Here is a 15,898-nt window from a genome sequence, read left to right as displayed (position 1 = left end):
AATAGTAAGCACAGCTCTGGCTAACTTGTACAGAAAAGGAATTTGTTGGACAGAGATAGAGTAGATCATAGACACAACAGGCAAGCTGGAAAATCAAGGGGAAAATGGGCAGGGATCAAGGAGGCTGGACACAGCCATGTCTCTTAAACTTCACCATGGCACACCGCAGTCTGAACAGCTCACAGGTCCTTCATGCCTCATGCCTCAAAAGTCCTAGAAGTATCAAAATGGACATGTCTGAGTGTCCCATGCCCTTCCACAACTCACACCCAAGGTACCCACGCCCTCCTCCCATAACAAAGTCAACTTAGAGTGGGAAATTAAGGCAAAATCTTAGCGATATAGCCCACATTCTACAATTCCTATTTATATTTCCTCATTCTGGTTTTCCCTTCTGTTGTTGTTGGTGGTGGTTTGCCACTGTGTTGCTCCCTTACAGTGTCACTTAAAATGTAGTCAGTGTAAAAAATCCAACAGACTTTCAAATCTGTTTCTCTGGCAGATAGTAATTTTTCGGTTGGTTAGAGAGGAGTAAGAAACTAATGGTTTGAATGATCATGTTTGGAAATTGCTCATGAAAGGGAATTAAAACTGATCTTTGTCAAGTACCCACTCTTTGCCAGGAACTGTAATGAATTCTTCACATATGATCTCATTTAGGCATCACAGTAAGCCTTTGGCATGAGTATTGTTACCCCCATTTTACAGGTGAGGGGCCTGTGGCTCTGTGAGCATCAGTCACTGTCTTCACATTATCCTTGATAATAATTCAGTCAGAGTAATCTTTAAGCTCACATCTGTGAAACATCACTGACTCCTGCTTGGTCTCTGGTTCTCTGCCTGACTAATCCTCCCATGGCATCACAGAGAGTCCCTGTCTTGGTGAACATCCCCTAATCCTTATGTCATTGACCTTTAACCAGTTTTCCAAGGGCCCCAAATCTAGACTTGCTTTTGACCATTAAAAATAAGACTGACAAGACAATGAAGTGTCCTTATTTAGAAATCAGGGCTGGATGACCACACAGCAAAAGACCTTCTGGTCTGAAGATTTGGGTGGGTGATCTTGGAGTGACAGCATCAGACAACAACCAGGCTGTCAGGGTTAATGACCTCTCTTGGCACTTGTGCTGGGGCAGGCACTGTGGGCCTGGGGAGGATGTGGATGGTGGAGCAGATGTGGTTCCTTCTTTGGGCAGCTTATAGCTTCTCAGGAAGTCCTTCAGTGCCAATGTCTCTACCATCCAGTGTAGACACACGTGGACTGTATGGTTAGGAGCTCGCTCTGCAAGGAGCAGGCCTTCGTTCCGACCTCGACACTAACCATAGGCTTCTAGACAAGCTGTTTACCCTCTCAAGTTTTGCCATCCATAAAACAGGAGTGATATTAATCCCATCTCAGAGAATTTGATGAGATCTTCTACATGAGGTGCAGCACGGTGACTTTAGGATTTTCTCCTGGCTCCAGCTACAAGTGGCAGAAGCCAAATCTTAGAATTCTGTCTCTTGAAAGTTATCTCACAAAGGCCCAAGCACTTAGAAGATGCTCAATAAATGCTTGTCACTTAGTGGAAAAGAAACAAGGACATGGACCAGAGTTCATCCCAGGCAAAGTATTGATAGCACTTTCATTTCTTAACATATTATTTATTGTTATGTTAATTGATTATCAATTTCCATATTAGAATGTAAACTCCCTGAGGGCAGGGAATTTGTTTCATCCACGATGGTACTAGTCACACAGTAGCTGTTCAGTAAATATTTAAATGCATGAATAAATGGTCTTTCCTATGAAAGGGAAATAAGTTGGCTAGAAACCTGTGGGCAGTCTCTGCTCTGTAACCTCCTAGCCCTAGGCAGACCGTCCCACTGTCCTACGGAGACTCCAGCCAACTTGGGTTCCTGCTGGCAGCCATCCACAGGAAGCTGCCTGTGCCTGCCCCTGGCCCCAGCCAGCCAGCTCACCTGTGGGGCCCAGGGCAGAGCTTTTCAGATTGGCAACTGCTTAGTCTGATGTCATAAAACTCACTGAGAATTGCTGCCATTTGGATTTATGATTTTCATTGTTTTATAGTTTATAGTTGTGCCCTGCAGTGATTTTCCATTAAATCAGAACATTTATGTTTCAAAAAAGAGCTGATGTGGTTGTGAATATGTATATATATCTTAAAAGCTGATCGCTGGCAATTAAAAACTGACAGTTATGAGCAGATTAGGAAATTAGCATTTGTTTAATAAAGTTCTATTTGAAGCTCTTAGTGCCTGAAATGTTTTTTTAGCCTGATAAGGTGGCAGATTTTACATTGGTATACACTGAAGGCTTCAAGTGTAATTGTTGTTTCTACCCCTGTTAGCATAAACCAGTAGGTAAAAATAAGTTGCAAACTTAGGAAGGGACCAGTGACAGAGTATAGTCTAAGAAGTTACTAAAACTTCTATTGATTTTAGGTAAAACATATCCTATAGGTACATGTATTATACTATATATACATACAATAATTATATAGAATATGAATATATATATACAAATTATTATACTAAATATCATTATGTATATTAATCATAATAGATGCTTTGTTACAGACATACTTTGTGTAATAGGCAACATACAACTCCCAACATCTCTCTATATTTGGTACGTATTAATCCTACTATATATTATCTATATGTATAGTTCAGTTGACCCTTGAACAGCACAGGGATTAGAGGAACCAAGCAAAAAGTTACATGCAAGCTTCATGTATAAACTTCATGCAAACTTCATGTAAAAACTTCATGTATAAGTTAGAATCAACCCTTCATACTCATGGTTCCATATTCATGGATTTAACCAACTGTGGAGTGTTCAGTACGTATTTATAGGAAATAAAACCACCAGATTGACTTGGTTTGATCTCCTTGCAGTCCAAGGAACTCTTAAAAGTCTTCTCCAACACCACAGTTCAAAGCATCAATTCTTCGGCACTCAGCCTTCCTTATGGTCCAACTCTCACATCCATACATGACTATTGGAAAAACCATAGCCTTGACTAGATAGACCTTTGTCAGCAAAGTAATGCCTCTGATTTTTAATATGCTGTCTACACTGGTCATAGCTTTTCTTCCAAGGAGCAAGCATCTTTTAATTTCATGGCTGCAGTCACCACCTGCAGTGATTTTGGAGCCCAAGAAAAGAAAGTCTGTCACTGTTTCCATTGTTTCCCCATCTATTTGCCCTGAAGTGATGGGACCGGATGCCATGATCTTAAGTTTTTTGAATGCTGAGTTTTAAGCCAGCTTTTTCACTCTCCTTTCACTTTAATCAAGAGGCTCCTCAATTCCTTTTTACTTTCTGCCATAAGGGTGATGTCATCTGCATATCTGAGGTTATTGACATTTCTCCCAGCAGTCTTGATTCCAGCTTGTGCTTCATCCAGCCTCGCATTTCACATCATGTACTCTGCATGTAAGTTGAATAACCAAGGTGACAATATACAGTCTTGACGTATTCCTTTCCCAGTTTGGAACCAGACCATTGTTCCATGTCCAGTTTTAACTGTTGCTTCTTGGCCTGCATACAGATTTCTCAGGAGGAGGTAAGGTGGTCTGGTATTCCCATCTCTTAAAGAATTTTCCACAGTTCATTGTGATCCACACAGTCAAAGGCTTTGGCATAGTCAATGAAGCAGAAGTAAATGTTTTTTTGGAACTCTCTTGCTTTTTCTATGATTCAGCGGATGTTGGCAATTTGATCTCTGGTTCCTCTGCCTTTTCTAAATCCAGCTTGAACATCTGGAAGTTCAAGGTTCCCATACTGTTGAAGCCTCACTTGGAGAATTTTGAGCATTACTTTGTTAGCATGTAAGATAAGTGCAATTGTGCAATAGTTTGAACATTCTTTGGCATTGCCTTTCTCTGGGATTGGAATGAAAACTGACTTTTTCCAGTCCTGTGACCAGTGCTGAGTTTTCCAAGTTTGCTGGCATACTGAGTACAGCACTTTCACAGCATCATCTTTTAAGACTTGAAATGGCTCAGCTGGAATTCCATCATGTCCACTAGCTTTGTTTGTAGTGATGCTTTGTAAGGCCCTGTTGACTTCGGATTCCAGGTTGTCTGGCTCTAAGTGAGTGATCACACCATCGTGGTGTTTTGGGTCATTAAGATCTTTTTTTGTATAGTTCTTCCATGTATTCTTGCCACCTTTTCTTAATATGTTCTGCTTCTATTAAGTCTATACCATTTCTGTTCCTTTTATGTGCCCATCTTTGCACAAAATGTTCCCTTGGTAGCTCTAATTTTCTTGAAGAGATCTTAAGTTTTTCCCATTCAGTTGTTTTCCTCTATTTCTTAGCATTGACCATTTAGGAAGGCTTTCTTACCTCCCCTTGCTGTTCTTTGGAACTCTGTATTCAGATGGGTCTCATCCATATCTGTGCCCAAACAACCTGCTCTACTATGAGGATATGTTCAGCTGGTGATTGCCAGCCAAGTCACTCTGAATTTTAGCTGAATGACATCACGAAAATCCAAATTCTGCTTCAAGAATGGTCCTATGGTTTAAAAAAGAAAAAAAAAAAAAAAGGCAGCTGACTCCGGCTGGATTTAGAGGTGGGATAAAGAGGCAGCCACTAGGAGAATCCTAGAGGGAACCTCCGCCCCCTCCAGGCAGAATTTGGAAAGTGGTGTCACACCATCTCCTCCACTAACTCTCCAGTCTTCTGACAAGTCTTTGGAGGTTCCTGAGGGAAGTTGTATATATCAAGCTGCAAATGCCCATCTTAGCTTAATGACACTTAACAGATTTGCAAGTCATCAGAAGGACTTGTCGTTTAGGGGAGAGTAATTTTTCAAGGTAAGGGAGTGAAAAATATATCCTGAGTGCAGTTGCCCCCTCCAGTGGAGCAGTAGGTAGGGAGTGCCAGGGAGGGCAGCCACAGGGCCATGAGGCTGGTGGAGTAGCAAGAGGGACCCAGGAAACTGGACTGATGTTGGGCTGGGTGCACCCACTCACGAGGAGGAGGAGAGGAGGAAGCTGCTAGGTCCTTCTCAGTTAGAGCCTGGAAGCCTCCTGGAGAACATGGAGCTCCAGTGTGTTTTCTCTGAGTGAAAGTTCTTCCTATGTGGACACTAGGTTGTCTTATGCAGGGACATATCTCCCAGTGTCACTTGCAGAACTGTTACGTTATTTTTTTTCCTGAGTGAAATTTTGGAAATTCCTTCTCTTTTTCCCATTGACAAGTTTGACATTTTCTTTTCTTTACTAACACTATTCACCAGGCCACCCCTGGCACATGATACCTCTGTTGATTTGGCAAGTCATTCTTAAAATGTATAATTTATTATTAGTGCGTACTAAGTTACTTTAGTCGTGTTCAACCCTTTGTGACCCTATGGACTATAGCCTGCCAGGCTCCTCTGTCCGTGAGATTCTCTAGGCAAGAGTACTGGAGAGGGTTAGAATACTAGAGTAGGTTATTGTTAGTAGTATTATCATTACTATTATTATTATTTCTAAATTTTAGTCACAAAGCATAAAGAGAAAATATCATAAGTATAAATAAAGGTAAGCAGTGTATCTCCCTGGGCCTAAGTTGGATAGAAAGAACTTGGAGCTGCTGGATCACCAAACTTGAGGCCCCCAGCAGCACGGCAATAACTGCCCAGGCCCTTTGGTAGACTGTTCCTCCTCCTCGGGCTTCCTGGACATTGAACCTCCTGAGCTTCCTCTCTGGTTGTTTGATTGCAAGTCCCACCCGTTAAATGCTGGGCTTGCGCACAGACCAATTTTAGCTTTCTTCTCTTCTCACACTGTACCATCTGTCTTCTCAGAAAATCCCACCCACACTCATTCATTCTCCATCCCAAACCTTCCTATGTCACCACCTGGTCAGTATGTTCAGTTAGGTGTTGCCAAGGCATCTCACACTCGGGCTATGCGAGTTGAACTACTGTCAACCCCTGCCCTCACTCCACAACCTGGACCTCCCCAGTATATATATAGTAGGTGCCTCATAAATATCTATCAAGTGGAGCACTCTTCAGTGCTCCCGCACTCCCAGCTCTAACTGTCTTTGTTTCATAAACGCTGCCAGATTATGTCCTCCCTGATAAAAGAGAGGAAACTTTTTGACCTGCCTCGTCCTCAAGGACCTGTGCCTCCCCCTTAGCCCAAGCCCACAAACACACGTGTGGCATGAACACAGCACGTACCCGTCCCTAGCAGCGTGTATGCCTACACATGAGCATACACCTACACCTCTAATCAGCTGAAAAGCACCACTCGGTCTCAAAGCAAATACCTTCTGTGGCCAAATTAAACAAATATAAATATACAGCTTCTTTTTTAAAGAATAATAAAATCTGTTTTCTGTCCCTTCAGAGGTCAGTCCATTTTCAGCTCCCTGGCCTTGCTGGAGGCCTCTGACATCCTCCAAGTAACTTGAGTGACCCCCACTTTGCAGGAAGACGTGCTTGCCCTACATCCTCCTCAACTTGTTGGAGTTGCATTTGCGTTTTCTCAGCTCTTTATCTGGGCTGGGCTGACCTGTGAGGGACTGACCACTCTCTGAGCACATGGCTCCTTGCGTAGCTGGACAGGGAAGCCGTACACTCACAATATGGCAATTTCTCATCCTGACAAAAGAGTCTGAAGAGTGGTTTTCTGGCCTCCCTGTCCGGGAATTCTGGGCCCTGACTAGGGTTCCATAGTCCACTTCCGCCAGACTCCAGGCATGCCCACTGGAGGATACTCAATAGGGTACTCTTGGTCCTTTAGCTGGAATAGCCCTTTATATGATAACAGAGTGCTGGCTGAGTTCTGAGCTGCAAATCGCTGGGCCCAAAAAAGACAAGACCAGCAGCCCTTGCCTTCTAAGGACAGTGATGGTATCCTGTTTGCCCTCTGGTATAGAACTTACCATCCCAAGTGTTCTGGACTCATGTCCACTTGTGTCTTAAAGACAGAGAGCTTTCCTTGAGGAGAGGGACTGTGTTCTCTCTTAGCATCCTCAGGGCCCAGCTCTAAAGCAGACCCTGAGCAGCATCTCAGTAAATAGTCTGAAGCATTATGTAGCAGGGCCAAGTAGGCAATGGATGTATTAGGAGTTGTTGTCGTGCCACTAAGTAGACTGTCCTTAGATTGGGCTTAATATGGATCCCGCCCGTTATATGGATCCAGACACTCACAAACATGAAGGCCAGGCATTTTGAAGGCTCTAGGGACCAAGATGCAGACACAAAGACATAGTTCTTGTGGAGCTCATGTGAGGGAAACTGTAAACTCAAGGACGTAAGCAAGCAAAGTAATTGCAAGTTGTAATCATTGCTGCATAGGAAATGACCAGGGTGACTGAAAATAAAGGAAGGGGAGGGGCAAGAGGTGATGGCATGCTTTAGACAGGGTGGCCAAGAAAGGCATCTTTAAGAAAAGGGGATGGAGACCAGAATGCCAGGGAGCCTGTTCTCTAGGGAGAGGAAACAGCCATGTGGGAAAGGTCTCAAAGCAGGAAAGTGCTCAGTGAGCTTGAGGAGCTGTCACACAAACCCTGTGGCTGGACAGAGGGGAAATGGGCACCAAATGAGACAGGGGAGGGCCAGCCCCAAGGCCGGAGTACGGAAGTTGCTGGCGTCAACAAAGGGTTCTTCCCGTGTGAAACCAGAGCATGGACTGGAAGGTGCAAGGGAACCTTAGAGTCAGCTGCCTCTGGGAGTTTGGCCTTAGTTTTAGTATTTTTTTAAAGAACAGTGTATCTTAGTAGTTGCATATGTTATCTGAAAATAGGATCATCTGACTGGAGGAGCCTGATCCACAAAACTCACTTCTCTATTCATTCCTTTGTTCATTCCTCTGACCAACAGGTATGGAGAAGCTAGGATGCTTCCGGCACTGGAGGATTCCCAGGCCCTGCCCCAGTGGAGCTGGGCATTGTGGAAGACAGGTACTCCTAGTGGGGCCTGTACCAAGATATGGAGGCAGGAGGCAGTCTCAAACATCTAGGAAACCACCCACAGGCCCCACGTTTGGATTTTGAGGGGGTATGTTGAGGGATGAGGCTGAAAGGCCAGGCTGGTGGAGACCACACAGCATCTCACATACCATGTTAGAAAGCCAGTTCATGGGGTGCCCTTGAATAAGGCAAATAGTAGGAGAGAGTGGTCAGATTTACATTTTGTATCAAAATGTCTGCTGGCAAAGGTTTGCTCAGGAGTAGAAAGGGAAACATTTGGTATCCAACAGCCAGGATTGCAAGTTCAAGCTTGGTGTGTTCCAGCTGCCTTAGCTTCCCAGGATATTAGAGGAAGGGTCCTGGGGGATTATAAGCTCAGAAAAGCAGGTTGCTTGAAGTCACCATTGTCCTTGGTCCTGGTCTATACACTGAACCCCAGATAGCCATTTCAAAGCCGAGTTGATTGATGACCTGGAGAGGAATGAGAGGACTAGGTGTTAAGTGTCCGGTCAGGGCAGCCCATCCTCCTTGCTGAGGACACAAGTCAAGGCCTATTTCCCACCAGTGGAGGTCAGGATATTATCCGTGAGTATTAAGGATAAGAATTTGCTTTCATTACTGTGGGTGGAAAAAAAAAATAGTAATTGGAGAATCATGCGATCAGACAAGTGATTCGACAGTGATTCCAAGTCTTAATGCCCAGGTACAGCCCCAGGCTGTTTATTTTGGCCATGAACAGGGATGCTCTTTCACACCTCAGGTTTCCAGTTGTCTGCTGCCTTCAGACAGGGGGTCTTCTATTTGGTCCAAACTGCAGTGTGTAGCTTATCAGTTACATCTTATAACCATGTTGCCATGAGACAAGAGCAACCACCACCCCAAAAGCAAAAATTGGGTTTTCAATCCCACAAAAGGGCAAAAGCGTGGTACAGCATTTTTTTCCTCCCCAAATGACACAGCAAAATGGGATTGAGAACATGAGAGTTGATATCAGACAGCCCAGGTCAGTGACATCTGAGACCCTTCTTCCTCCTCTTTAAGAAGGAGAGAATAATAATCTGACCAGATTCATAGACTATTTGTGAGATTAAATGAGATAATGTGTGTAAAAGATGTACCGCTGAGCCTGGGCATACAAAAGCATCTGAAAAAAAAATAGTGGTTATGACTTGGTTCCTAAATGAATGAACTTTTCCCTATGACTTGGAGAAAGATTTCTCTGCAGATTTTTTTTTTTAATCATTTACCTTGGTTCTGAGAGCACATTATGCTTTTCTGTTTGATGGACAGGCAGGAGGTGCAGTCTCCTAGGCAGGCTTCTCATGTGCCATCCCGTCTGGCATAGGGTCGTACTTGAGTGACATGGCCTCCCTGGGAGAAATGGGAGGTGGCTGCAACAGAGAAAGCCGGGAGAAAGGATGACAGCTGGTCACCAGCATCTGCTGCCATCTTGAGGGTAGTCTGCATTGAAGCGGCAAATGGTCTTTCTGTTGAACTTATTATTAAGTTTGTGAAAGTGTTTGACGTCATCTGCCAGAAGAGCCTGGATTCCCATCTGATTAACCACAGTCATTTGCAAGTCTCCACTGCTTGCCCAAGAACAAGCAGAGTTTCTTCATAACCTCCCCCTGAGGGCCTGTTCTCTGGTGATCCAAATACTTGGCATCCCAAGAAGTAATCTTTTGCATCTCTTATCTTCACATAAATGGAAGAATTTACTGTCGTTTCTGTGGCACTCAGGCCTGAGCTTTGTGGAATTAGCCTGCTGGTGGGGAGCACATACCAGGAAGTGAGGGCACTGAGAATGGAGCCAGGGTGAAGGAGATAGGCACATATGGGTCTCTTCCTTTAGGGCATGTTTTCAAGTCAAGAAAAACAAATTTTTTTTTTTTTTTTTTTTTACTTTTTTCTTCTGAGTCTCATGGGTGCCAACCCTTTGCTAAACGCTCTGTGGTTTACAGAAGAGTTTCTTGGCCTTTATTCCTGGGAAATCTAACCATCAAATTGGGGCACTATAATTTTACAAATGGCAAAGAATGACATTTTCAGTCAAGATGGTGCTATGGGAGGAAAAGAGGGCTGTACCCAACTTCTGAAGTGCCAACCCCAACTCACGTCACTAAGCTTTGTGTTCCCCAGGCTCTTTGTCTGTGAATTGGGGGTGGTGCTACCCACTGCCCAGGGCTGTTGTGGTGAGTAAGAAAGATAAGGCATGTGGTAGCCTTAAGGATGTGTAAGCCCAGAGCTTAGGAACAGGTTACAGCGGTGAACCACAACCACCCTGTGGGCCCCACTCCCAGCTGTGGAGATCCCAGGTCCCGAGCAGTTTGCTAACTAAGGGTCTGGGAGCTGTCACGGCAGTCCTGATTAGAAACACCTGTGTTGCCCCACCCCACACCGCCCCCCTCAGTCCCTACCTTCTTCCCATTGTTTTCTCCCCTGGGGCTGTAGGTGTTCCCATCAGGTGTCATTCCTCAGGCCCAGGGGAAAGGAATCTGTGATTTTTCTCGCTGGGCTCTACTGAAAGTCTCAGCCTCTGTCCCCTTTAAGTGTCAATTGTCGCTTTCTCTCATATGTTGCGGTTGCACAGGCTTCCATTTTTCAGCCCGTAGTGTCTCTCTCTGTGGCTTATACACAGTAGGATGTGCTTGTTAGTTGCTTTGTCATGTCCGACTTTTTGCGACCCCACGGACTGCAGCCCATCAGGCTCCTCTAGACACAATACGAGCTAATAGGTATTTTTCAAAAGTTCTAGTGACTTGCCCTCACATGGCAGGTGGGTTTGAAGCAGTGACTGTTAGAGAGCCCTGCAGAGTACTGGGGTAGCTACAGTGTCTCAGGCATTGTGCCTGAGCTTTCACCTTGGTTACAGCATTCAGTCATGGCAGTGTTCTGCTTATTTTACAGATAAGAGCGCCGAGTCCTAAAGGTACTAGTCCAACACCATCCAACTAAAAAGCAGCCTAGTTAGGATTTAGATGCAGAACGGTCTCACTGTCCATCAGGAAGAGACAAGTGGGGGTACCTCCCCAGCATCTCAGGTCACAACACAGAGGCATCCACAATTTCCTTGGCCTTTAGGTGCATAAACAGCCATGGGGAGGGCGGGTAGGGGTGTACAATTCTAAGAAGCCAAATTATGTATTTCAAACTATCATGGATACATTTCTAGAGATATCAACAGTTGATTCCATGTCATGCTAAAAGTATACTTTTGTTAAAAGTTAAAAGTATAATTCGACCTAGTGCTATTCTCTCCCCATCTCTAACAGATGTGGTAGAAAGACCTCACTTCTCCCCAGCTCACAGCAAATTCATTGTAGGGACCTTTGCTTTCACTCAAAGGCCCCTTTCCCTTTTTTCAACACAAAAAACTAGTATAGTTGATCAGAGAAGAAAAGTTAGGGGTTTTTTTCCCCTCCTTAAAACCAACTGCTAGGCCTCCCTGCCATCCCCATAGGTTTTATAGAATTTTTTAAGGTATCTTGTTTAGAGAATTTCCTTTCTTGCTGTCTTTGGAATTTTTGGAAGAGAGCTATGCTCCTTTCCCAAGGGAGCCTTGGTCATACCATCCTGCCTCTAAATCAGCCCACCCCTGTCAGCCACTGAGACCTCTCAGACTCTGTAGTCCCCTTCTCACCACAAAGCCTTCCTTTCCCAGCCCAAAGGATCTGGGCCCAAGCAGCAGATAGAGATTTTCAGCTCAAAGGTGGGTCTTGTATTTGGCATAAGGTGGTCACGGGCAGCTGTGTGGAATTAGCATAGCATTGCTTCTCACCGACCTGAGGCCTTGGGCAAGTAACTCGCCTTTTCTAAGCATTCATTTCTTCATACATTTAAAAAGGTGGTTGTTGATGCCAGATGTCAGGAGGGTGGCTGTGGTCAGGGTTCTTGTCTCCCGGGATGAAATGGCAGAGGATACCGTAGGCAGATCCACCCTCTCCTGGTAGCCGGAGCATGGCTCCCAGATCCCTCTTTGGCTTCATGATCTGGGTCAGGCCGTCTTGGAGCTTTGGATCACTGTTTAAGACTTAAGTTTGAGAAGCAGTTGTCCACCAGAGGCCCTGCAAGGAGATGTTTAACAATGTCTAGAGCCATTTTTCTTGCCTGGAGAATCCCAGGGACAGAGGAGCCTGTTGGGTGCTGTCTATGGGGTCGCACAGAGTCAGACACGACTGACGCAACTTAGCAGCAGCAGCAGCAGCGCCATTTTTGGTTGTTACGAATTGGTGGGTGGGGGTCCCTGAGAGCATCTAATGTGTAGAGACCGAAGATGCTACCAAACATCCTACAACGCACAGGACAGCCCTCCCACAACAAAGAATTATCCAGCATCGAATACCAATCCAATGTGCCAAAGGTGAGAAACCCTGGACCGGAGGGACAGTATGTGACCTGCTCCCTAACTCTTTCCCTCCAGTCCCCACACACCCCATTTTGACCTCTAGCAGCTGTGGGACTAATAGAGCCTCCATGGACGTTCTCACCAGTCCTCCGTCTAGTAGAGAAATACAGGAAGGTAGCCTTCATCCAGGTGCCACGTGACAAGTGTGTTCTGCCTGAGGAAGAAATTCTGGGAGCACCCTCCCCCTAAAATCAGGGACTACTAAAAGTGCTCACTATCACCATTATTCTTTAGCATTGTTCTCAAGGTTCTAGTCAATACAACCAGATGGAAGAAATGGGTTAGAAATATAATCACTGAAAAGGAAGAGATAAAAATAATCACTAATACAGATGATTTGGAAAAGCCAGGAGAATCAACTGGAGAACTCCTTTACAAAAACAAAAGTTCAGTATAGCATCAGAGCACAGAATGGCCAGCAGAAATCAATAGTTAGTGCAAACATGTGTAACTTGATAGAAAATATACTGGAAGACAAGACTGTATACAATAGGAATGTGAAATATAAAATAGTAACGGGTTATTTAGAAGTAGATTCAGTTTGCAATTAACATGTAAAATCCAGACAACAGTGCTTTAAATAAAATACAAATTTTTCTTTTTCATGTGAATGTTATCTGGAAGTATAGGTAGTCCAGTGACCATTCCTGGGGCAGGGTCCTTATCTTCAGGGTTGAAGGTGGCTGCTAGGACTTCAGGCATTACAGCCGCATTCAAGTAATAGGCTAGAGGAAGAAACGAAAAAGAAGAGTAAGGCTCTTCCTTTCAAAGAGACTTTCACACATCTGATTGGCTAGAACCTAGTCACATAACCATGCCCAGCTCTAAAGAAGGCTATAAATCCTAGTTTATAGCTGCATCACTGTGTGCTTGGCTTAAAAGAAATCAACATTCTCTCACTATGGCAGAAAGTGAGAATGAATATTGGGACCATGGGCAGACTGCCATGAAATGTAACAAAAAGGTAAAAGATCTATGAGAGAGAACTTTAAAATGCTCCGACAGGACACAGACGAGACTTGAACAAATGGAAAGACAAACAATGATATTGAATTGGAAGACTCAACATCACAGAAGGATCAATTCTCCCTGAGTTAATTTATAACTTTAAACATGTTTCCAATAAAAACATCACTAAGAATTTTTTTTAACTAGACAGATGATTCTAAAGTTCAAATGGAAAAATAAATAAGCAAGAGTAGCCAGGAACTTTTGAAAAAGGAGAAGGAGGGGACCAGCCCTACTGTCAATTAAAATATATTTTAAACCTACAATAATTTAAAAAGTGTGGTACAGATCAATGTTATAGAGTGAAGAGTAAAGGAATAAATCCAAATATATATGAACATTTAATACCAGTATTTGATAAAGGTAGTTTTTCAATCAATGAGGAAAAGATGAACTACTTAACATATGGGATTGGGACACTTTACTAAAAGTCTGAAAACAAAGTTGGATCTATATTCCCCACGTTTTATCAAGATAAATTCCAAGCATATCACAGACTTATCTGTATATAATGAAAGCATAAAAGTACTAGTGAAAAACCTTGGGAGAATGCTTTTATAACTTTGAAATAGGTAGGACAAAGCCTTTCAAATGAAAACATAAACTCTAAAAACTATAAGCGTAAACATCAATTCACTTACATCAAAAATAATATTGGCCTGGCAAGAACTGGCATAAGCAGTGTCCAAGTCAAAGAGTAGACTGACACAAGCATTTGCAATTCTCAGCCCACACAAAGGTTGTTTCCTAATATAGAAAGAGCTCCTGGCAGTCAACAAAAACACACACCACAGAAGGAAAATGGGTAACAGACAATCCACAGAGAAAAAAAAAAAAAATACAGAGCACTTTCAGACATGGGAAAATTGCTCAAACTTATAGAGAAACCTAAGGATACATACTGAAGTACTGCTTTTACCTATCAGACACCAGAAACCTGGTAACACAGCAGGGTAGCAAGCAGGAACTATCACCTATGCTTCTGGAAGTATAAATTGTTCAGCCCCCAAGGAGAGCAGTTTGACAACATTCATCAACATCTACATTTTTGTACTATTAGACTCAAATTTCTAGGATATATGCACAAGTACCTTCATATATGTAAAGATTTCATAGGTACAAGCTAAGTCACAGCAGCACTATTTATAATAGCACAATATTAGAAGCATCTTAAACAGGCCCCCCCAAATTATGATGGAGTATTATGCAACCATAAAAAAGAATTTGGAGGCTCTTCATGTACCAAGACAGAAAGATGTCCAATATATCCAGTAAATAAGTAAAAGATACAAGGTACAAATGAGTGCATATAACAAGCTCCCAGTTAGTTAAAGGAGGGAAATGAATGTGTATTCACATTTTCTTATTTACATCTAAAGTGTGACCAAGAGGATGCACAAAGAATAAGTTAAAAGCAATTGCCTGTAGCGGGGAAGGGACAGAGGCAGAGGGGAGAATATTTCCTGTATGCCCTTTACACTTTGAGTTTTATACATGAATGTATTACCAACTGAAAAAGATTGAGTGAAACTATTAATAGATCAGCTTAATAAAGGCCAGTCACATTGGCTCATATATAGGGAAAGGGATGTTGCTGTATTTGTTTCCATTATTAAAAAAAAAAAGAAAAAAAAACCTACTCCTTAAACCAAAGGATTAATGATTTCAAAATGTGGTGTTGGAAAAGACTCTTGAGAGTCCCTTAGACTGCAAGGAGATCAAACCAGTCCATCCTACAAGAAATCAACCCTGAATACTCGTTGGAAGGACTGATGCTGAAGCTCCAGTACTTTGGTCACCTGATGCAAAGAGCTGACTCATTGGAAAAGACCCTGATGTTGGGCAAGATTGAAGGCAGAAGGAGAAGAGGGTGACAAAGGATGAGATGGTTGGATGGCATCACCAATTCAATGGACATGAACTTGGGCAAACTCTGGGAGATCGAAAGAAGGAGGCCTGGCATGCTGCAGTACCTAGGGTGGCAAAGAGTTAGACATAACTTAGCAACTGAACAACAACTGCATAGACAGTGTTCCAGTCCTCAAAAGTGCCCTGAATTGTATTTGGGGATTGAATAGAGAAGGACTGATGTCTAGGCAGGAGCCCCTCTTTGCAAAGCTGTCAGTCCCCAAGTTTGGCAAGTACCTACTCCTTGCTCCGCTATGACCCAAGGGCCAGGAGAAATTCCCTCAAAAGGAAAAGTCCAGTCACTCTGCCATGCAAACTGGACTGCAGAGAAGGCAAGGCTGGGAAAGGACTGTTTCTGACCCCACTACTTGGGGAAACTTAGAGATCCCTAGAAAGAGGCAGCACTAGAAGCCCAGAGGAGAGAAATCCTGGGGCAGGAAGAGCAAGTAGAAAGGCAGGGAACAGCAATGCTGGTTGGAGAAGGGAGGGAGACCACGAGGGGACCACAGTCTTCAGCTGGCTGCACAGCAAGCAGAATTTCAAGGCTACCCCCTTCCCCGGGCAGCCTTCATCCCCTCCCCTCCTCTCTCTTTCTCCACCTGAGCAACCCTGGCCCTGGGCTTTCCTGAGCGCTGCCATCCCCTGAAAC

General features: G+C 43.7%; 1 protein-coding gene across 9 annotated transcripts in view; it reads left to right on the top strand.

The window, feature by feature from the left end:
* Window positions 1–15,898, top strand: part of PRKCE (protein kinase C epsilon) — a 545,410-nt gene that overhangs the window by 488,035 nt on the left and 41,477 nt on the right. The window contains exon 14 of one of the 9 annotated variants that reach the window (XM_060412216.1): window positions 7,840–14,134. The exons of the other annotated variants lie outside the window; for them this stretch is intronic. Within the exon in view, the coding sequence (XP_060268199.1) occupies window positions 7,840–7,978 (139 nt within the window). The 3' untranslated portion in view covers window positions 7,979–14,134. Of the gene's footprint in view, window positions 1–7,839; window positions 14,135–15,898 lie in introns of those variants that run through there. 9 annotated transcript variants of the gene reach the window in all.

Source organism: Ovis aries, chromosome 3 (assembly GCF_016772045.2).
Source record: "Ovis aries strain OAR_USU_Benz2616 breed Rambouillet chromosome 3, ARS-UI_Ramb_v3.0, whole genome shotgun sequence".
In the NCBI taxonomy this organism is placed as follows: domain Eukaryota; kingdom Metazoa; phylum Chordata; class Mammalia; order Artiodactyla; family Bovidae; genus Ovis; species Ovis aries.
This window is presented reverse-complemented; position numbering and strand designations above follow the sequence as displayed.